The sequence below is a fragment of the Ambystoma mexicanum genome, chromosome 8 (genome assembly GCF_040938575.1).
Source record: "Ambystoma mexicanum isolate Mex_15411 chromosome 8, UKY_AmexF1_1, whole genome shotgun sequence".
Taxonomy (NCBI): domain Eukaryota; kingdom Metazoa; phylum Chordata; class Amphibia; order Caudata; family Ambystomatidae; genus Ambystoma; species Ambystoma mexicanum.
Window position 1 is genome coordinate 1016692162 of NC_090929.1, and position 23235 is coordinate 1016715396.

Below are 23235 nucleotides of genomic sequence, written 5' to 3' on the forward strand. Positions count from 1 at the left end.
ACATACCTCGGATGGCTTTGCTCAAATATTGCAGGCATTTGACCCTGTAAGGACACAAATGGCATGTATTTCCCTCAAAATGGCAACATGCCCACTGGAAAGACACCTATGTAAGGGCTTGGCGCCAAAATGCCATCATCTGGCCCTTTAAGGACAATTCCTGTGATGGCTTAGACCACAAATGCCACCATTTGCAACTACAAGGATAAACCTGCAATGGCTTTGCTCCAGCAATAATGTGCTGCCTATTCGACTAAGCATAGACATAGTACTATAAAGTCATAGAAGGACTTCTGTTCACCAATGCTTAATAGTGTGTAAACCCGAACTTGCATGTGTTTTTCAGCATTCAAAGGTATTTATTGGGTATATGGCCTTTAAGAAATGGCATCATCTTAAAATGTGATGCAATTTTACAAAGCATATTTATAAAATGCCCACTACCTAGTAAATAACTTTGAATTCTAAAAAAATCTAAGTTTGGATTTGCACATATTTTTACTCTGTCTGCTTAATGTAACTGTGCTCAAACCTATTACTCATCACCCTCACCCCCACACCTCTTACTTACCCCTACATGCATATTGTGATGAATCTAGTGAAGTCATACCCGCTCACCCTTGTGAGGGATAATAGTCTGCAGTCATTGCCTACTCAGCTATATACGGCATATTATAATCTGGAATTTCCTGTTAAAACCCATAGACAAACACATACTTGTTCCCATGGGTCTACTGGGACGAGGAAGAGGGCCCGAGTAATGAAGATCACGTCCGCCGAGAATCTTACAGTGCATGCTAGTTTTTCGTAACAACTGACCAATGTCAAGAACTTTAAAAGACCATACAAGCCAGTAAAATGGCGACGCACCATAGCAAAGGCTGGTTGGGAAACCGGAGAGACACCGAGCAGACCGGAGGGCAGGGGAGATCGTGGCAGTGTCCGAAGAGCAAGCTCTGAGCCCAGAGGTCAGCTTTGCGGAAGGAGCAAGAGACACTCTTACTGGGAGAGTAGTTGCGGTGCGAGGACCAGGGAACCTACGCGCCACTGGCCAGAATACGAATCTTACCACTCGGCAATGCACAGACCACAGAGAACACCAAAGCAGCAAGGAGACACCAGTGAGCCCACACAGGGAGATTGGGGCACCAGGGTGCTTCAAGGCGTACACCGCATGCCAAATGAAGGTAATTGGAAAGTCTGGGATAACCCGAGCAGGGGAGCTGGGGGAACCTGGCAAGCACATGAAGTAGTGAATGAAAGGCAGGCAAAGGCCCAATACCCAAATGGAAAAAAGAGTATGAACATATGAGAGTGGTACAACATTAACAAAGTCCTGGAAGGAGAGTATATCAGGCAATTCGAATGCAATTCGGGGACCCACACCCAAAATACAAATAGTCAAGTTTTAACGAAGTCCTAACAGGAGAGTACACCAAGCCTTTTTTTGTTCATGAACCAGGAGACTCGCACCTGAAATGTGCGGAAAGCACGCCAGAGAAGAAAGTAAAGAAACCTTATGAATGTGTGAAAACAAGGGGTAGGGAAACAAGTCCCATGGAAGGAAGACATTGTAAGGCGAAGAAAGGATAATTGCTTGATACAAAATCCTTAACCTATATTTGAAAGTGGAGGAACGGCTGAGAGGAGGCGAACACCTTCTTTGCCCTTATGAGTCTCTGAACTGTGAAAGAACGGAGAAACCTGGGGCAAGGGAAAACTCCTCCTATGACGCTGGAACTTTTGGTTGTTTATTTCTTTGACACCCCTTTTGGAACTTCGAGTTTAACTTGTGAACTACAGCTGCAAGTGGCAGCTAGAGAACATTAAGCCCGTTTGCACATTATGATAGGTTTAGCGTGTGAGGGTCAGCGTTGGGGATTTGGACATAGGACGGAAGACCTTTTACTTTTGATATCTTGACACATACCGTAGTTAGTTTTGTCGAGTCAAGTAAACCCCTCCTAGAGTTAGGTAAAAACAGGCTTTTCTCCAACCCATAATACAAGTTTATAGCAATCAGCACTTCGCCCCTCTGTCTGAGTCACAATATCCAGAGAATACAGCAGCTCCTACATCATCTCCCTATCTGGTACATTGACCTCCTCAAAAACGGGATCCCTGTGCCCATAGGAGTCAATGATAGCTGTGATTTTATCATTGAGTCCAATGATGTGAGGTTTTCCACACTAGTAAGATGAAAAGAATGTTGAACATAACAGAAGGCTCAACAGCTTTGCTGTTGGCACCTAAAGTTTTTTTATATTTTTATTTAAATTCAAAGCATTTTTTTTTAAATCACACTTACATACAATATACATCATATTGCTAAGTAATACATGGAGTAACGAATGTGATCAATACAAAGTGCTTTCTATAGTAAAGAAAGAACCGCAGACAAAGACCGACCAAGAGAAGGAAAATGAAAGTAAGCAGAAAAAGAAGAGAACAGAAAAAGAAAGCCATCAAATGTATTAACCCCTTAACTGCCAAGCTATTATGCAGGTCTATGCAAAAAGAACAAGCATACTCGTTCTTGGCACTTAATTAAACAACCACACACAACAATGGGTGTTATGAGGAACCCAAAGGCATCCTCACTTCTTTTCCCCCTGGATCCTCCTCAGATGGTCTGGGAAAGGCCATCACTTTTGGATCCTGACCCTGGGGGTGGATATGCGAGGGAGGATCCCCTTGGTGGAGGGAACATGGGAAGTGGGGAGAGGACGTCCTTAGGTGAGACATGGTATCCCCCATTCCCTTTCCAAACCGAACCTTCTATCCCTCAAACCTTTGTAGGCTGGCAGTCCCTTCCCTTTTCTTCCCTTCAAAACGTACCCCAAAAATACCACCCAAACACTGGGACAAGGAAGAGACAAACTAGGAGGACACATCCTCATTTGGGTGAGATAAACACCTATTCACCTTTTATTGTTAATGCAGACACACATCAGTCAAGTACCAAGACGAGAAGATAACAGCACAGAGTTATGCACACTTCCTTTTATTCAAGCCTCCCCAAACACCACTTTGGTACTGCAACGAAGAAGAGGGCTAAGGACTTTTACCTGAGGAATAGCCAGACATGTACAGCTAATAGGCTTCATCAAAGTCAGGCATTTGCCCTAATTGACCCACATCCGGGGTCATTTAACAATTCCTATAGGTATAAAAAGCCTAGCTGCATGGCGAGTAGTGCAACACAGAAAAGAACACTGAAAGGGACACAGAGTGGGAGACATGGGAGCTGTGAACCATGTCAGGCAGGAGAGAAGGACGCTGTGGCAGAGGCATGTCACAAGAGGGTGCCCCCGCTCGGTTGCTGGTCCCTCTCGACACTGCAGCGGTGCTGCTGCTCCAGACCTGTCGAGGCCCGACCCCTGTACCAGCGGCGGGTAAGTGAGGAACAGCAGCCCCTTGTTCACACCTCCATGTTTACCAGAAAAATTATTAAGTGCTCCAATTTGCTAAATTGTTTTTGTGTGCACAGCATCCACTTGTGCAGACCACTTAGTTTATCTATGACAATTCCCAAATATTTGTATTAGGATACTTGTTCGACTATTCATTTTAAGGCCATTATGCTCCAAATATGTGCTCAAGGTGTTTAACTGTGTCTTAAATCCTTTAGGAGTATAGTGCAATAGGAGCAGATCATCTGCGTAATGTAGCAAAGAAATGGAGTGGGTGTCAAATTTAGGGGGATGAAAATTGTTGCAATTAAGTACTTCTTGTAGTTATGCAAATAAAGATTAAAGAGTGCTGGAACCAATATGCAACCCTGCTTGACTCCAGTGTAGGTAGGGATCCGTTGAGTGACTCTTCCCATGCAGTCCAATCTGACCCTAACCCAGTTATTAATATGTAGATGTATAATCATGGTCAGAGAACCTGGGGGGAGGGGATCTTCTCATCAACAAGTTTACACCATAAATTATCTCTAAGCTCTGTGTTGAAAGCAGCGCTGAAATCAATAATGGATGCATACACTGCTTGTGTTCTAGTATACCACGCATTTTCAACCAGGTGACCAAAGCTAGGATGTCATGTTAAGTGCTAGATTGTTTATGATTTTTTTTTAATTTAGTATAATAGAGCCCACAATAGGCTTTATACACAGTATAAGAAAATCAAGTACATAAACAGTACAATGAACATAAAACAATCCCACCAATATTAAAACAATAAATGCAACTGCAAGCCCAACCATTTATTTTGTACAATCAGCCCTAACAGAGTTTCACTTTAGTCTCTCATAGTAAGCAGTCAATTTTTAACCAGAGTGTAGTTTAATGATAAATTAATGGGATATCATTTCCCATCATACAGTGATCCCGTAGTTCCTCAGCACTAGGATACAATGGATCACAACCAGCCAACACCCCAATAGCTCACACCATGTATGTGGTAAATCTAAAGTAATAACAAGCTAATTGCCAAGCCGCTTTAATGTAAGATCCCTTACACAATCTGCAACATCTGTCCCTTTTTTCCAGGCCAAGTTGGGCACCTATATTGTCAAGAGTCTCCACCAGAGTAAATTTCCCTATGTGGCATTCCTTCATAACAAATGCACTAGAGAACTCCTTGGTGACCCAAGCCCCTTATCTAGCCTTGATGCACTTAGATGATAGTGCAAGATCAATCCATTTTGACTCTATGAAGTGCAAACAAAGACCTACTTAATTGCCTTTTAAATACAGTAAGCAGAGGGTTAACGTTCAGTCTAGTACACCACATCAAGCCCTCATTCAGGATCTTACTACAAGTAGATGATTTGTGATAGCTGTGAATATTATTAGCCTCATCTACCAGAGCCAGTGAAAGAACTTTGTTACTAGAGTTAATCAGTTTCCAGTAATAACTCATGTGGAAAATTAGGGCAGTTGAAAGAATTGAGCCGATATCCATTTCACAGTAGATACATTTGAGAGGAAGTCATAAGGGAAGGTTTAGCAAGGTTTTTAAACAGTACCCTTTCATTTTGCTCATGACTTTCTAAGCCTTAACACTCCAAGCCTCGATACCATAGGTCAATGTCGAGACCAAGTAGGAAAGAGTACCCTGCATGCCGAGTAGAGAACTTACTAAGTATATGTCATGCTTTGAAATTCATTTTATTTATTTGGTCAAACCAGCTCAGTCTATGATAACCCCCAAATAGTTGTAGTGTGTTACACATGCCGGTCTCCATTCAAGTAACAGGAACCTGATGTTTCTTCCTCCCACAGCAAAAGATCATGGTGTTAGTATTTTAGCTGGTAATGATTAAATTATACTCCTTAGCATAATCGGCATTGAGTTGAGCTTGTAGGCCTTTGTGGGTTTCATATGTATTTTGATCAATCCAGATGGTTAATTCAAGTAAAAGGGTTGTAGCAAAAATTATAGCAGTGGCATCTATAATTACCAGGATTTTTTCAATTATCTTTCTTGTGTATATGGACGATAACACCATCAGGCCGTGATGTAGGGAGCAAGCCAGTGTGGCTGATTTCAGTGAAAAGTACACAGAGGGCCCTAGCCCACAGGATAGGATTAATCTTTAATAAGGCATTACAAGTGGTGTTATTCTTGATGTTTAATTCAAGCTCTGGAATTGATCGAGAAAGACCAGGAGTCGGAGCTGCGCAAATAGGGGGGAGATTCAGGCGAGAGGGCTCCAATAGAGCTAGCAATGTAACTGGTCCATTCATAAGTGGATGCTCCATTTGCCATTGCGTGAACATTCCTTGATAAATTGTTTTCCAAAAACGATGGGGAGTTAGAGGAAAGAGGAGCAGGGTAGTGCATGGTGGAGCGGCGAAAAAGAAAGTGATGGAAAGGAGGAAATTTGGAGGGAAGGAGACCAAGACAGAGGAGGCGATAAAGGTGAAAGACACACTTTGAAAGAGACTGCTACTAGAGAGCATAGGAGGAGATGACCAAGGTAAATGTGAGAGTTGGGGGGGAGGGCAGAGGAAAGAATAGAGTGTTAAGGAGAAAGACTGAGTAGTAGGGGCTAAAGTTTACCAAAGAGAAAAAAAGCAAGTATCCTAGAAGGGATGCTCACCTGCGAGATAGACAAAAGAAAGCTATTCTAGACCCATTTAACCAAGGAAACTCTTAGCGTGGTTGGGAGGTGGAGTGGAAAAGTCATACAACTCCAGGACCCCCGCAACCCTGCAAAGGATCTCCCAGAGTCTGACAGCCCCCACACCCTCTTCGAATAACCCAAAGGATAGTGCTGTTGTCATCTACTAAAGACAGCATTGAACATTGTGGCATTGATGAAAGCCAAGACTTCTAAAACTACTGCCAAGAAAGTAGTTTAGAGTACATAAACCTCAGAATTTAGAAGTTACTGTTTCCCACCAGGAAGGTGGCATCTAGGACAGAGAGGAAGGGAATGGTTCTAAAAAGAAGCTTACTTCATTTTTTTCTGCTGAGTCCCCCTATTTGAGGAGTCCTAAACCCTTCAACTTCTGTTAAATGAAGACCCTTGAATCCTGGAAAGGTTAATCAAACTTAGATATACTTCGCTGCATTACAGACTTTGTAGGGTGATTAGAGCAAGAATGATCCCATTGATAGTCCTAACCCGGCTCACTGTCCTTACTCATGCTTACCCATTTTCTTTAGTGTCAGTCATCGAAGACAAGGGATGTGGAATACTTTCAGGTGCAGTTTGTGGGGACCAGGCTGGAATCTGAGGCGTGACCGGTACTTCAATGCTTGAGGTTACAAGGGATCGAGCTGAGCTTTGTGTCTGAGAATAGGATAGAGTACAATACAAAAGATTATGTCATGTAAAAAAAAAAACAAGAGGAAGTGGAAGACAACACAATCAAAAAAGCAATACATGGCAGACAACCCTTGTGATCACTCATCTTTTAAGAAAATTAAAAACTGATTCTGTAGGCCATCTAGAATTAAAGTGGCAATGCATACACCTTCCCTACAGAAAATTGTGATGCCAGTCTAAAAATGCTATGACAGCATTTCCCCTGTAAAACCCATTTTCATGCTGCCATCTACACTAGCCCAGAAAATGGTGATGTCTGCTTCACCAATGCCATGCTTGTTTTGCTGAAGTTAGGCACATGGTCAAGCTAGCATCTACAATTGCCCCAGAACTGAACAAATGTCACTTCCCATCATACCATGCGACTGCATTCAGAATTGCCTAAAGGCACTCACACTTTCCCAAACGCACCCATATTACCTCCTTTGCCCAAAGCACTACCACTTGTCGTCTCCATTGCTCCCACAACTGAAGTGCCTGTGTCATCTCCACATACATGCCAGCATTTTGCAGCTGCTGGGAGGGAGAGTCACTCCGAGCAATTGGGAGAGCGGAATTTCCCCATTAGAATGCATTGGGGATCGATTTATTTTAGGAGGGAGGTGGTAAAAAACAGCAATGTTTTTGCTAATAAAATCGGGAGACTCCCGCCTAAATCGGGAGGGTTGGCATGTATGTGTCCATTGACCACAAAATGTCCCTGACCCGTAGCTCACAACCATTTGTGTCGCAATGGCGGGTGAAAACACCAGAGTTTGTTTTTGCCGGGTGAGAGCACATTGAAACAAATGGGCGTGCAGAAGGCTTGGCGGGTGAGTCAGCTGTTTACAAGGCGGGTGACACCCACCAAAAGCGTGTGAGTTGAGAGCTATGCCTTACCACATCCATGGACCCAGAACTGCTTGCGGTGGGTCCACAGACCCAGAACAGCTATTATCAGTTAATATTATCCCCATATGTATTGTCACCATACAGGTTGTGACGAACTATATGGTGATCATATATGGATGTACGTTTAAAAGTCGGATACCAAAATATCAAGACCAAGAGTCTGCATTACAAATTTGCGTACTGTTGAAAATCGAATATATGCAAAATAGATGGAGTACACTTATATAAACAAAGGAAATATTAGTTTTAGCATGGAAAAAGGTGTAAATGCTTATCGTTCGTAAGCCGTAACTAAAAAGCAGTAATACACTCAGAACATAAAATCATGCAAGATCGAATTCAGGGAAATGTTGAAATGACACGAACCAGGAAGTAGAGAAAAGAAAGGTTGCAGACTGTTGTGTGTGAGAGAAGGAGTTTAGGAGATGGAGAAGAGCACCGAAGCTTTTACATATACGAATATATTGTTTTTAAAACCAAGATCGGAAAAAAAGGAGTAGCCTATTTCAAATAATTCAATTAAGTATACAAGCAAGTTGATGTACTTACAATTATTTGTATTGAATAAAACTTTTAATTAAAACTGATTTAAACTTGCAATTGTAATTGAAGGTGCAAGAATATAAATTGTCAGTAGATGGCAGCATAAACAGATACTACATGAATAAGGTGGAATCAGAAATATGTAAACGGAGGTAGTGTAAGCAGAAAATACACGAAACGCTCGGGGAAAAAATGTATGTTTCATAACTAATGAGTCCGTATTTAATATAATGGTTATATGATTTTTTTAGTGGTGGCTAAAATTGAAAAGAATTGTTGATTCAGTATTTTATATACATCATTTTCGTTCATCTCCACCATATATATGGGGTCAAGGGGAGCAGTAGTTGCGAGGGTGTCCCTGCTCCGCTTGGAAAGAAAAAAAAAAGATTTTGGGGATTGCAGGGGTATCCCCTGCCTGTTCAATGTAATAATGTCCCTGCAAAAAACGACATTTGCCAGGTGCCATTTTTGCAGGGACATTATTACATGGAACCGAACAGCTTGCATCAGGTCCACAGACTGAGAAACCTGAGGGCATCCTCACATTCTCTCCCTCTGGATTTTTTGCTCAGGTGGCCAGGATAACGGCCACCGCACGTGGATCCTGACCCTGGGGGCGGACAAGCGGGGGAGGATCACCTGAGCAGGGGATCCTTGGGGAGTGGGAAGGGGATACCCGAGGTTGAGACGGGGTATCCCCCTTTTTACAGGTATCCATCACCGTACTCTCCCTCAGCCTTTATAGAACACTACCATTCCTGTTCAATTTTCCACTCCCCATTTTCAACATGGACAGAGAGAAAGAGGAGACATACAAGAGAATTAAACACAGTACATAATTCTCTACAACAACATATCTACCCCTCCTTCCCTGACAGTAAACTACACGACTTGCCTACAGTCCCTATGGCACACTCCAACTCCCATAATTCCCTTTCCATACTAAGCTACCAAAGTACTGGAACGAAAAGGATGCAACCAAGAACTATGACGATTACCTATGGCAGACCTCAATGGCCTTGTTCCACTAATGAGGACAGGCAGGGTATAGCACCCAACTATTATCTTGAACACCTGCAGCCTTTTAACTGCCCAGCAGAGTATAAAAGGCGGGACCAGAAACAGCAGTATGAATGGATGGAAGTACATAGAGAACCTGGAGAGCAGGAGAAGACAGATTGCAGCCTGCTAGCTGTGTCCTCTGAAGTGCTCTTTCCCCTGGTTGTGTGAATGGAAGTCCAGGTGTTAGAGGGGCAGTGAGGAAGACCCCAACGCTGAGAGCAGCGGGAACAAGCAAACCATAACACGGCAACCGGCAAGTTTTCGTGAAACCCGGTGCACGCATGAATACAAAGTTACTCACCGTAGTGACTACCTTACTCCTAGTGCCTAGTCCACTTTGCTCCATAGTGGTAGGACATTCTGTCCTTTGGGATGGGACCGGAGAACTTTTTTTCGAAGAGCATCAAAAATTGAAAATGTTTGTCCTTCTCTTTTTACGCAGGGTACCGCACACTGCCATAACCCTGCCCTCTTGAGCTCCGCCCCACGCATCGCCCTTCAGTCCTTTTCTATCCCCAGGTCTGTGACCAATTAAGCAATAATAGAGGATACCTATTAGAGGGGAAGGCGAGCGGGCGTATGGAGGAAAGGGGCCTATGGACTAGGAGTAAGGTAGTCACTACGGTGAGTAACTTTGTTATACTCCTACATACCGTCCCCTTTCCTCCATACTTGTGGGAGATTCCAAAGCACTCCTCACAGGAATACGGGTAGATGGAAACTCATTACTGAAAAAGGTTTTTAAGGACAGCCTGACCGAACTGAGCATTGGCCCTGGAGCTCAGGTCCAAGCAGTAATGCTTAAAAAAAGCTGATGTGGAGGCCCACGTAGCCGCCTTGGCAATGGTCTCCCAGGGAACATACTTTTGGAAGGCAAAAGCAGCCGCTTTGCCACGTAAAAGATGGACATGAATGCCCTCCAGAGGTTGAAGGCCCTGAATGGTATAAAACAATCATAGGAAATGGATCAGTGGAATGGGATGACGCTGGTTAGATTCAATACATATCAAATTTTATTCAGAAACTCATCGCATGACAAATCATCTTGCTGTCATAAAATTTCATAAAAGATCATAAATCAATTCATACCTTCATACTTATCCACATTCAAAAACACATTCAAACATACATAAATAAAACCCCCTAGTGTAATTATAACATCAATTCATATTATTCCGAATATTTTCGGTTAACATCTCCTATAGTGACCCAGTCCATAGTATCAGGTGTCATTATGTAGCTGGTATCAAATTTCACCAGGTATCCCTCACAGAGACAACGTCGACACGTGTTTCGGTCAGAGACCTTCTTCAGGACGTCGGGCAACAAGCAAATACTCTGCCCTGTTCTCCACGTATATGGGCCAGTAATAAATCTAAAATAAATAATAAAAAAACCAAACTGTCATCCCTATTTCTTGAAAAAGGTGACAGACAATGTCACAATATGCTTCAATTAAATGAGCACATATGCCCTACTCACCCCCAAGTTCCAACTTGCGGGACGGTGAGTCAGGACAGCGGAAATGAATCCTCAACTGGCGTCAATATCTATGTTGAGCCTGTGGAACCAACAGAAACAGCTCTCAGTATCTATCGCAGAGCAGGTCACATGATGTACCTGCCTACAACATTACAACACATACAGTAGTAAAAAATACCAAGAGAAACAACACTTACAAACACAACGTTGCTGGTAGAAACTCCTCTCATACAATGCGACCCAGGAAATACCTAGGGTCCACGTAAAAATATGCAGGGTAATTTTAGCTGTGTCTTAATCAAAGGATCCTCCGCAACACTGCAAAAAGGAACGCACAATGGCAGTATCAGTGGAAGAACGCTCACTGCAAATCATGTCATGCTAAAAAAGGACACATCCACTATTGCCCCATACAATAGGGGTGAACCCGCTATACACTACCATTAGCCACATGCTGGAAAAATGTCGGTGTTCTAAACTAGCCAACCCAAAGCGTGTTAAAAACTAACGAAATGCACCAGGGCTCAATATACTATATATATTACTCAATGCGGCACCGCCCGCATGATATATAAGAAACACCTGCTGTATTCATGCGAGGACTCTGCTACAATTACTCTTAAACCTATGCGGTAGAATTCTTAAAACCAAACATAACGTGACAAGCACCTCGTATCTATTCGCCATCAATATATTCTGCTTACATCAATTCACAACGTCCCGCTCGCTCGTACACGCCTCACCTTAACGGGCTGCACAGCTCCGTGTGTTATGGGGACTCCTTTCTTCGCGCGGCACCCGACTTCAACAAAGTGACAACATCAATGCGCACTAAACACTGCCAAAGGACTAACACTTATAACATACGTCTAATACTAAAAACTAAAAATGGACTGGAAAACTAAAAACAGACAGTCCATACCAGCTAAACACACCAAACACTAAAAATGGACTGTAAACACTGACTAAAAATGGGCAACCAAGCCAGCTAGGCATAGTTGGAACACATGGTAAGAGCACATCCGTAGTGGTAACTAGCGGGTCCTATAACCATTGGAAAAATAGCCCAAAAATGTGCACACAAAAACACAAACCGAAGGGGGCCAAATATCTCTTCTGGATTTGTCGCGTCCAAGGTGAGAGGGCAAAAAAATATATATACTTAATGCATTACACACCCTGATTGGAGGAACTGGGACATATGGAAAATGAAAGCTCACAGGTACATATTGCATTTGTGTGGACATATGTTGTAATTGACTCCTAGTCGGTACATTAGCTTTTAAAGGAAGGCCTTTTGGGCTATTTTTCCAATGGTTGTAGGACCCGCTAGTTACCACTACGGATGTGCTCTTACCATGTGTTCCAACTATGCCTAGCTGGCTTGGTTGCCCGTTTACAGTCCTTTTTTAGTGTTTGGTGTGTTTAGCTGGTATGGACTGTCAGTTTTTAGTTTTCCAGTCCGTTTTTAGTTTTTAGTATTGGACGCATTTTATAAGTGTTAGTCCTTTGACAGTGTTTAGTGCGTATTGATGTTGTCACTTTGTTGAAGTCGGGTGCCGCGCGAAGAAAGGAGTCCCCATAACACACAGAGCTGTGCAGTCCGTTAAGGTAAGGCGTGTACGAGCGAGCGGGACGTTGTGAATTGATGTAAGCAGAATATATTGATGGCGAATAGATACGAGGTGCTTGTCACGTTATGTTTGGTTTTAAGAATTCTACCGCATAGGTTTAAGAGTAATTGTAGCAGAGTCCTCGCATGAATACAGCAGGTGTTTCTTATATATCATGCGGGCGGTGCCGGGTTGAGTAATATATACTGTGTATTGAGCCCTGGTGCATTTTGTTGGTTTTTAACATGCTTTGGGTTGGCTAGTTTATAACACCGAAATTTTTCCAGCATGTGGCTAATGGTAGTGTATAGCAGGTTCACCCCTATTGTATGGGGCAATAGTGGATGTGTCATTTTTTATCATGACATGATTTGCAGTGAGCGTTCTTCCACTGATACACTGCCATTGTGTGTTCCTTTTTGCAGTGTTGCGGAGGATCCTGTGATTAAGACATAGCTAAAATTACCCTGCGTATTTTACGTGGACCCTAGGTATTTCCTGGGTCGCATTGTATGAGAGGAGTTTCTACCAGCAACGTTGTGTTTGTAAGTGTTGTTTCTCTTGGTATTTTTTACTACTGTATGTGTTGTAATGTTGTAGGCAGGTACATTATGTGACCTGCTCTGCGATAGATATTGAGAGCTGTTTCTCTTGGTTCCACAGGCTCAACATAGATATTGACACCAGTGGAGGATTCATTTCCGCTGTCCTGACTCACTGTCCCGCAAGTTGGAACTTGGGGATGAGTAGGACATATGTGCTCATTTGATTGAAGTATATTGTGACATTGTCTGTCACCTTTTTCAAGAAATAGGGATGACAGTTTGGTTTTTTATTATTTATTTTAGATGTATTACTGGCCCATATACGTGGAGAACAGGGCGGAGTATTTGCTTGTTGCCTGACGTCCTGAAGAAGGTCTCTGACCGAAACACGTGTCGACGTTGTCTCTGTGAGGGATACCTGGTGAAATTTGATACCAGCTACATAATGACACCTGATACTATGGACTGGGTCACTATAGGAGATGTTAACCGAAAATATTCAGAATAATATGAATTGATGTTATAATTACACTAGGGTGTTTTATTCATGTATGTTTGAATGTGTTTTTGTATGTGGATACGTATGAAGGTATGAATTGATTTATGATCTTTTATGAATTTTTATGACAGCAAGATGATTTGTCATGCGATGAGTTTCTGAATAAAATTTGATATGTATTGAATCTAACCAGCGTCATCCCATTCCACTGATCCGTTTCCTATGATTGTTATATACTCTACCTGAAGGATCAGGGTTTTTGAGTGCAGGTCTACCCCATTATTTACTTTTTCCTGAATGGTATAAGCCTCAGATACAGGAGGCAATCCATCGGGAGATAGTAACTTTTGAAGCGGGTTTCCCTTTCGGGTCTCCAAACGTAACAGAGTTGGGACAAGCCCGAGTTCAGTTGTTCCGTCCAGATAGAACTTCAGATTTCATCTGACATCTAGATTGTGTAATACTCTCTCAGCATCTGAGGTCGGGTTCGGGAAAAAGACAGGTAATGATAAAGATTGATTCAAATGAAAATCTGTCACTACTTTAGGAAGCAAAGAAGGATGAGTACGGAGCACAACCTTATCCTTATGAAAGGTAAGGAACGGATGTTCTACAGACAAGGCTTGAAGCTCGCTTACACACCTTGCTGAAGTCACTGTAATCAAAAAGGCAACCTTCCAAGAAAGGTACTTCAGATCCGTCGTGGCCATAGGCTCAAATGGTGTATGGTGTATGGCATAAGGCGGTCAAAACCACAATTAAATCCCACTTTGGATGAGGATTGCGTAGAGGTGGAAAAAGATGTAATAAACCTGCGAAATGCCTTTTAATGACTGGATTCGTAAAAGAAAGGGAACAGGCATCAGTGGCTAGGTAGGCGGCAATAGCCGACAAGTAAGTCCTACAGGACAGGAAATGGATGCCCGAAGCAGCCAAATGAGAAATGAACGAAAGGACAGTATCAATCGTAGCATGTCTGGGGTCTAAATGTTTAGCTAGACACCAGTGACAAAACCGGAGCCACTTGCTCCTATACTGAGACCTCGAAGAAGGCTTCCTGGACACTTAGATAATGCAAATATTGTCTTCAGATAGGTTAAACTGAGCTAGGGATTTGAACTCAAGCACCAGGCCGCCAAGCTGAATGATTGTGGGGAGGGGTGCCACAGCTGCTGATCGCACTGGTGAAGCAGGTTGGGAATCAGCAGCAGTCTGATTGGAGGACAAATCGACAGATGCTGAAGTTCGGAAAACCAGATTCTGGCTTGCCACCAAGGAGCTATGAACAGTAAAGTGCAATTCGAAGCATTTCTGAGCTTGCAGAGTGACCGGTGAATCAGAGGAAGAATCGGGAAGGCATATGCCTTCATGTTGTGCCACAGGATCTCGAGAGCATCCCCTAGAGAAGAGGCCAGAGACCGTTCCTGGATGCATAGAGAGGAAGTTTCCTGTTTGTGACCGTCGCAAAAAGGTCCACTTCTGGAGTGCCCCATTGGAGAAAGATGTTGGAGAGGACTTCCAAGTTCAGTTCCCACACATAGCTGGCCACTGTCTGCTGGCTGAGTGAGTCTGCCGTCACATTGAGTTGCTTCGAAATGGGCACCGCCAGCAGCCAAATGCCATGCTGGATGGCCTATTCCCACATTTGACTGGCCAGGTTCACAAGGGGTGGTGACCTGGTACCACCCTGCTTGTTGATGTAAAATATGGATACCGAGTTGTCCGTGTGGACGCGGACCACCCGTTTCGTGATGGATGGCTGGAAAGCTTTGAGCGCCAGAAAAACAGCCAGGAGTTCCAAATAATTTATATGAAACTGCCTGTCTTGCGGTGTCCACCCTAGGAGGGAGGAGTCTGTGGTAATTGTCACTTTTAGGCAGGGCTCCTGAAAAGAAGCCCCCACTGTGGGATTGCTGGTCGAGGACCACCATAGAAGGTCCGCCATCATGCAGGAAGGAACTGGGATTGTCTTAGAATCCAAGTCCGAAGCCTGAGACCCAGAGCTCCGAAGAGCCAGCTGAGTACGCCTCATTTTGAGACATGCAATAGGAAGAACAAGTACGCACAAAGCATGAGGCCCAGAAGTCTCTGGAACCACCATGCGTTCTGACTGGATGAAGAGCTGACATGTGGCCAATAGATCCGCAATCCTGTCAGGCGTCAAATACACCTGGAGTCGATCGTGTTCCACCGAAAACCCAGGAAGATCTGGTCTTGGGAGACCGTCATGGAAGATTTCCGCCAGTTCACCGAAAGCCTGAGGTGGAACAAGAGCTGAAGGAGAGACTGGAGATTATTCAACGCCGTCTGTGGACAAGGGCTGAGTAGCAGCCATTCGTCCAAATGTGGATATTCATTAACGCCCTGTAGCTGAAGGTAAGCTGCAATGACCGACATCTTCGTAGAGACACGCGGCACCGAGCTGAGATCAAAAGGAAGCACTCAGAACTGTAAATGCTCCAGTCCCAGGGAGAACCAAAGGTACTTTCGATGCAGCTCCAGTATCAGAATGTGCATGTACGCGTCCTGAAGGTCCATAACACTTAGCCAGTCGCCCTTCCGAAGAGAGGACTTTATTTGGCAGGGTGTAATCATCTTGAATTTTTCTTGCGGAAGAGAAAGATTGAACTGGGAAAGGTCGAGGATGGTGGCAGGCCAGCCTGGTTGGCTTTGGGCACCGTGAACAGTCGAGAGTAGAAGCCCTCCCCTTGCTCCCCGAGGGGAACAGGTTCCACCGCCCTTAGATCTAGAAGCTTCTGAACCTCAGCGCAAGGGAGGATTTTCCGATCTGTTGGAAGGGAGGATTGAAGGGTGGGGTAGGCGTTGGTGAGGGTCTGCCACGCCTCCAGATGAGACGAGATTCGTCCTCCCCACCCGAGTCTCATGTGACCGACAAAAAATATAATTTTGCAGACTTGTCGGCAGGGAGACTACTTGCTCCTGGAGAGGAGGCTGAAGTCCGAGAGAGAAAAATGGACCACGTTGTTGTTTTCGATGGGTGCCACCAACCGGAGGGTCAGTTCTGCGCGGGGGCCGATGCATAAGTAGAAGAGCCGCGGAATGGGAAAAAAACCAGACCGGCAGTCACGTTCGGAAGCAGGCATGAAGGAACAGTCTATGGTGGCCCCTCCATCGGTCCCAGCACTTCCAACCCCGAGTATTCATGACAGTATGCCCCCTGCTGTACTTTGACACACCAGGCTTTCCTAGGTGAAGACTGTGGAATTTGCCAATAATGCGGCGAGCTTTGATGTTGGTTAACAGTTCCCAAGAATCTTCCAGGGGGGGAATACCCTTTCCACCTGATCAGATATTTTAACCTCCCCCTTCCTATATCTAGAGTCCATTATTCTTTCCACTTCGTATTCTTCGGACGATGTATCAGTGCCATGACCCAGTATCTTTCTTTGGAAACTTAATAGGGACTGGAGAAAGTTTCAAAAAGATTAACTTCAATTCTTCTCCTCAAGATACAATGGGTAACATTTTTAACTTTCCCTCTAATTGGAATAACAAAGTGATACACTAGTTGGGAAGTCTACCCTCAACTGCAAGGAAACTACAATTTTAGCTTTTTCAGGTATCAAACAGGCCTTAGGACAGAAAAGATGGCAAATGTTGCCCTCTACAGTTTTCCTCATAGGTAGAATAGATTGACTGGATATTGGAATATAACTCTACATTAGAATGGAAAGGGAAAGGGAAAGCCTCCTCGTGGCCCTCTCTTAAAGATCCCCTTCCACTTGTGGAGAAAATAAATGTTTAGATTTCTCCCCAGATATAGATGAAGAGGAAATAGAATCAATTTCAATTTCTTGGAGCTAGGATCCATTATCTGGAGGAGTGCTGCTATTCCACTCTTTGACATAAGTATTGCATGTGGAGCTAGTATCTGTTATACACATGTGGGATCCCCAGTTTGTATCAACTGAATCCGATCCCACTTTCGACACCATATGTGAGTGGTCAGAAGTGAGAGGTGGACACAAAGTTGAAATATTTTCTACCTCAGACATTTTATTGACTTAAAAGATTGGATAAAGGCCTCTCTGTCCCTATCCTAAAGGAACTAAAAATCAGTATGTGTCTTGTTGTCAAAATTATATAAAACAGTCCTTGTGTCCCTCACACTTAAGCAATCTAAGGTGCAAGGTACATTTTCTGAATTTTACTTAATAAAAAAAGGAGTATAGAAAACAAGTATGAAAGTTCAACACATAATTCTTGAATCCAGGAGGGGTTCCCTTCCCATGGAATATTTCAAGTAGGATAACCACAATGTCTTAAAGTCGACATTTTTAAGAGTAGCTGAAATGTCTCTTTCCCAGCACAAAGTGTCTTTTCCCAAACAATGATTCCTTAGAAAAAATAGGGTTGTCCTTTTCCACAACACTGTTTGGAAGGTAGCAAATGAAGTCTCTTCAGCTTTAAATGATGGAAAAGTTTATTTTTCTTTCATAACTACTTTAGAAATGATAGGACGGCAAAATGTCTCTTTCAGACTACTGTTCCAAGAATGGTTTCCTGTTATACGCCCCTGCCAGGCATTCTTCAATTGACTCTTTAGATCTTCTGGTTTACTCTCCTGCCAGGTATCTTTCACTGCATCTCTCTCGTTCATAGGCTTTATGGATTTCCTGGTGTACTCCCTAGCCAGGAATTCTGCCCTTCTGGACCTTGCAGATCCCCTAGTATACTCTCCTGCCATGTATCTTTCTCCAAAAAAAGGTTCACTGCCTGATCTGATGCATTTTGTCCACCCAGTCTTTCTACAATGTTCACTTTCTTTCTAGGTATATAACAGTTGCACTCATGAACGGTTTATACCTCTTGACATGTGGCAATGCTTTTTCTAATTTTCCCCAAACTGCCATTTCATATAAGGAGACTTGTACAATCTTTGCCTTTCCAATCTACTTGGTCCGTATTCAAAATAACTATTCAATTGTTTGTATGTTTGCTGACACGCACTTGGAGCCCCACCAGCCCCCACTCTTCTGGGCCAACTCGCCGGTGTAACATGCAGCTGCTGCGAAGTTCTGCCTTGGGGAAGACTTCCCTAGTGATGTAAACCATTGTTCGGTTCCCGCATCGACTTTTCAGATCTCTGCCGATGAAACAGAGGAAGTTCCACAAGACTACCTGCCTTTCAGCTGTTCTCCCGCTTTGCTTTCACCAATCTGCTGCTCTTCTGGTTAAGCAGGCCTCAAGGCAGTCGCCCATAAGCGCCTCGCTCTCTCAGCACAGCTCGTCTGTCTGTCTCTTCTGCTGTTGGTCATGCTTCCTGCTCTGCTTGCTCTGTAGCTCTCCTCTCTTCTCCATTGAAAATGTTCATTAGATTTAAATGCCATCAGAAACTCTGGATTTATAGGGTCTTCCTGCAAGAGAAGGTGAGAATATTGCATCCCACCTAATGGAGTCACCACATCCACCCGACAGCCATCACCTCCCATGTGACCGCCAGGCACAGGATCAGGTAGCGGCTGCCTTCCCCATGCCAAATGGGAGTAGACTTTAGGCAGGTTTTCAGTGAGGACTCCATAGGAATCATCACAGACGCCACTGGAAAACCTTTTCATGTGTTAAAGGAGTTAAACAATTATTCAGAAAGTATTTATTTACAACTTATCCACATAGTAGTTAATACTAAAAATAAATTCTGTAAGCCCAATCACATAGGAAAAAGGGAAACCATACACAACAAAGATAAAGATTCATTAAAAATGTATTTTTTCTATTTTTTGATTTTGGCATTACATGGTTTACAATTTAGAAAACCTTTCGCCAATAGTTATGAAAACGAACGGAAGAAAAAAAGAAAAAAGAAAATCTACAACAACTTTAAAAGAATAATCATTACTACAGCTGCCCTTCTGAAGATCTAGACATAAAACAAGGAATTTAACAGCAACTATGTTATAAGGCAAAGTAAAAATAATTCTCATGGTATTGCCTAGCTCCCTACATCACGTCCAGTTGATTTTTATTATGACCAATTACAGCAGCCCAGAAATCTTTGTGGTAGCTATTTCCAACCTTCCGAGTATTAATAGCAGAAATGTTGACAGTGCCAAGGTAATGTGCGTTTTTTCACCTTCAATTAAGATTTTCCACCATTCCTTACTGGATCTGGTGGCATATTGTCTAAATATGCCACCCATCTTCAGCTCTCTTTCTGGTCTCAGTTCAGGGCAACTCAAGATTAGATGTTGAATTGATTAAATTTAATTTTCTTTTTGACAAAGCCTGCAGCTAGGGTTGATGGTCACTCCTTTTCTTTCACTTAAGTGCAGGTTTGACGGAAACATGTTAAAATGGAGACGCATGTATAGCACTCTTCGAAATGGATTTGGAAAGATTTGAATGTACATTGATGGACCGTTCAATTTTCGAAGCCAAAACCAAAACTCCTCTTGATGTTTGTAAACAAATATCGATTCCTGCTTCTCGATCCAGTCATTGCGGTATAACTTTCTTTTTATCTTGCCAGGATCGAGGATTAGTGACTCCTCTGTCTTGTTGATGTTCGAGAGCATGGTTTGGCAGATACCTTTCCACCCCAGTAGAGATTTCTCTCTAGGGTCCTGGAATGCTCGCTTTAACATTGCAAAGCCACCATTCGGAATTTCTTCGACGCATTTTCGATATAAGGAAAGTGACTTCCAGCAAGCAATAGTTTTAAGTGACGTTAATGCCATTTCTCTTCCAAGCATAGTGATTGTAATGCTGTTTTGGAGGCATAATACATGTCTCCCAAAAAGGCCCTCTAGACAAGTCCATATATCTTCCGGTAGCATGAAAGAGGTTTCTGCTCTGTATGTCAAAATTGGTACCACCTTTGAGCGATAAAATATGATTAAAGGAATTACTGAGTAACTGCAGTATCTTTTTAATAACACCTTTCCAAGTGCAGCCAAGTTCTTTGCTTTTTTTCGAAGAGAATCGGATCTAGTTGCCTCGCTCCTGCTAGTATTGACACATACCCCCAAGTACGTAAATTCCTTTACCACGTTTATTCGTAGTCCTTTAAGAACCACGAGTGTGCTTGTTTTTTTCCAACCCACTCCGCTGAACTGAAGACCATAATCCTCGATTTTGCCTGATTTAATGTTAGCTTGCTGCAGTCGAGGTAGTTTTGCAGGGTATTAAGCTGACATAACCCTATCGGCGTCTGATCAATAACAACAATATCATCAGCATAAAGGAGTCTACCAATAGGTGTGTTAGCGATCTTCGGAGGAAAAGAACGAGTTTGTGATAAAGGTTCATCAATATCTGAAAGAAACAGGTTAAAAAGTTCTGGCGCCAGAGGGCAGCCTTGTTTGAGTCCTAGGTGAATCGGGATTGCCTCTGTTAGGAGGCCCTGTTGATCTACTCTGATCTTGATTGTCGTTTTCCTCATGAAGATCTTTGATGATGTTCAGTATTAATTCCAGGCATTGCCAATTTTCCAACTTTGACCATAGCAAAGTTCTTCTGATTAAATCAAAAGCTTTTGAAAAGTCTATAAAGGCCAAGTAGATGTTGTGACCTGTGACCCTTATTTCTCATTACTTTCGCTTTCAGCAGATTTATTATAAAGATGTTGAGTCCCGGACCAATGCCCTTAACAAAGCCCACCTGCCAGGGGTCAAAATGGTTTGTGGCAATTCTCCATCTCGAGAGAGCTTCCAACAGTATTGTCTTAAAGACTTTCCCTGCCATGTCAAGTCGTGTGTACGGCCGGTAGTTGTCCGGGTCAGTTCTTAAGCCCTTTTTAAAAAATGGGGACAACTACCGCCAATTTCTAAGAGATAGGTACACTATGTCTTGGAAATTTTAGAACTCCTTTATATAGCTGATGAAGGAGCGTCGCCCAGAGTGTAGGATTTTTTTTTTTCCATTTTGGACAACCTGTCTGGCCCTGGTGCTCTTGACTTCTTCGATCTCTTAATGATATCTTCTATTGTCGAAATGTCTATATCGAGTTGAAATGAATTACAGTTTGCATCATGAGACACTATTGCAGACGTGTTAACTTTAGGAATATGGTCTTCTTTTCTTTCTTGCAGTTTGAAAAGTAATTTTGCCAGGTACTAGCCGAAATTGCTGCGGCTTGGAGCGCATCTTGCGGGGCCGCCAGTTGGTTGATCGTTGTCCATATAGTTGCCAAATTTTTTGCTCGGATGTTAGTTAGCATTGCTTGTGCGTCGAGATTTATCAGACATTTTTTATGCAGCTTCAACCAGTTGTGGTATTGCTGTTTTAGTTTATGTATATCTCTCGAAATGCCATCTGTATTAGAGCGCTTCAGTCGAGCAATGTTCTTTTGTAGAGTCTTTTTTTTCCCCACAATCCGATTGCCGTAAGTGTGGCGGAATGACCCCCAGGGTCACGATCAGGTAGCGGCTGCCTTCCCCAGGCCAAATGGGAGTAGACTTTAGGCAGGTTTTCAGTGAGGCCGCCATAGGAATCATCACATACGTCACTGGAAAACCTTTTCATGTGTTAAGGGATTTTAACAATTATTCCAAATGTATTTATTTACAACTTATCCACATAGTAGTTAATACTAAAAGTAAATTCTGTAAGCCCAATCACATAGGAAAAAGGGAAACCATACACGACAAAGATGAGGATTCATTACAAATCATAGATGATTTGTAATTCTCACTGAAAAACTTTAGTACATCTTATAGCTACATGATTATGATTTTGACCTGTCTAACCAAATATATGCATATTAGAAAAAGAATACACACAGCTCTGGATGGAATGCCCAAATACATATAAACAAGGTCTGAATAATGAGCTTATATAAATGCCCTCTTGGTGACACCATTTAATCTACAGTACCTTTTTCCACTTTTAGTTTAAGTAGAGATGCCCCAAACATTATTACAAGCACTATGTTATCTTTGTAAATTCGTTTTTCCTTGGAATCATTCATTAAATAACACCTCTTAAGGAATATGTGAAAAAATGCCTAGTCATAACCAGAACCAATGAAAATCGAAAGAAAAAATAATACAGATAGAAATGTTGCATTGTGTTTCCATAATACTTTGGGATTAAATCCCTCATCTCTCAGTAAGATCGGTCAATTATGAATAATGCTTAACACTGAGTTCTAGTCTGGTCTCAAGGACCATAAAGGCCAGGTGATGACCTGGGCTTGTGATCCACATATTTCAAGTTATGTATTTAAACTAGCAGAGTATATACAGATCTAAAAATATATGTAAATGGAAGCATTGAATTGCACAACTATAACACTGAATATTAACTTCAACTTTAGAACAAGATTGTAATCTTGAATAACATCAACAGTGAAGTATAGCAGATTTCATATTAGTCTGCTATTCATGATCATTGGAGGTACATGAGGACGTGTTTACATTATCCACATATTTCAGGATATTTAACATGTACAAAATAGGAACTGAATCAGGGTGAGGTTCACTCTCCTCCTCTTCTTGTTCAGAGGCTAGAAGCAAAGTTCCAATTTCTGGTCTGGAGATATAATTCAGGCGGTTGGTGTGAAATACCCTAGGGGCCTCCTTAGGGTTGTCCAAGTTCACCACATCCCAAAGCCTCTTTCCAGCCACTATCTCGGCCTCCATTGGAACCCACGAGGGGCTCCCAATCCAAAATGGCCGCCGGCATCTTTTCGTCATCCACCTGACACCAGCAAGCGAATCCATTGGCCAGTCCCTGCCTATCTAGCCCAATCACGCGCCGGCAGGAGAGCGCCGGCTCCTCCACCTAAGGATCCTCAACACAAGGATCCATACCTGTCTGGGTCCTGTCCGGAGCATTCCGCAGCCCGAGCCA

The 23235-nt window shown here is 42.9% G+C and overlaps 1 protein-coding gene across 1 annotated transcript in view; it reads right to left on the reverse strand.

Moving 5' to 3' along the window:
* LOC138472665 (inhibitor of nuclear factor kappa-B kinase subunit alpha-like) overlaps positions 1-23235 on the reverse strand; it is a 1781717-nt gene that overhangs the window by 60077 nt on the left and 1698405 nt on the right. The window contains exon 19 of the mRNA XM_069610956.1: positions 6609-6748. Coding sequence (XP_069467057.1) covers positions 6609-6748 — 140 coding nt within the window. The remainder of the gene's footprint in view (positions 1-6608; positions 6749-23235) is intronic.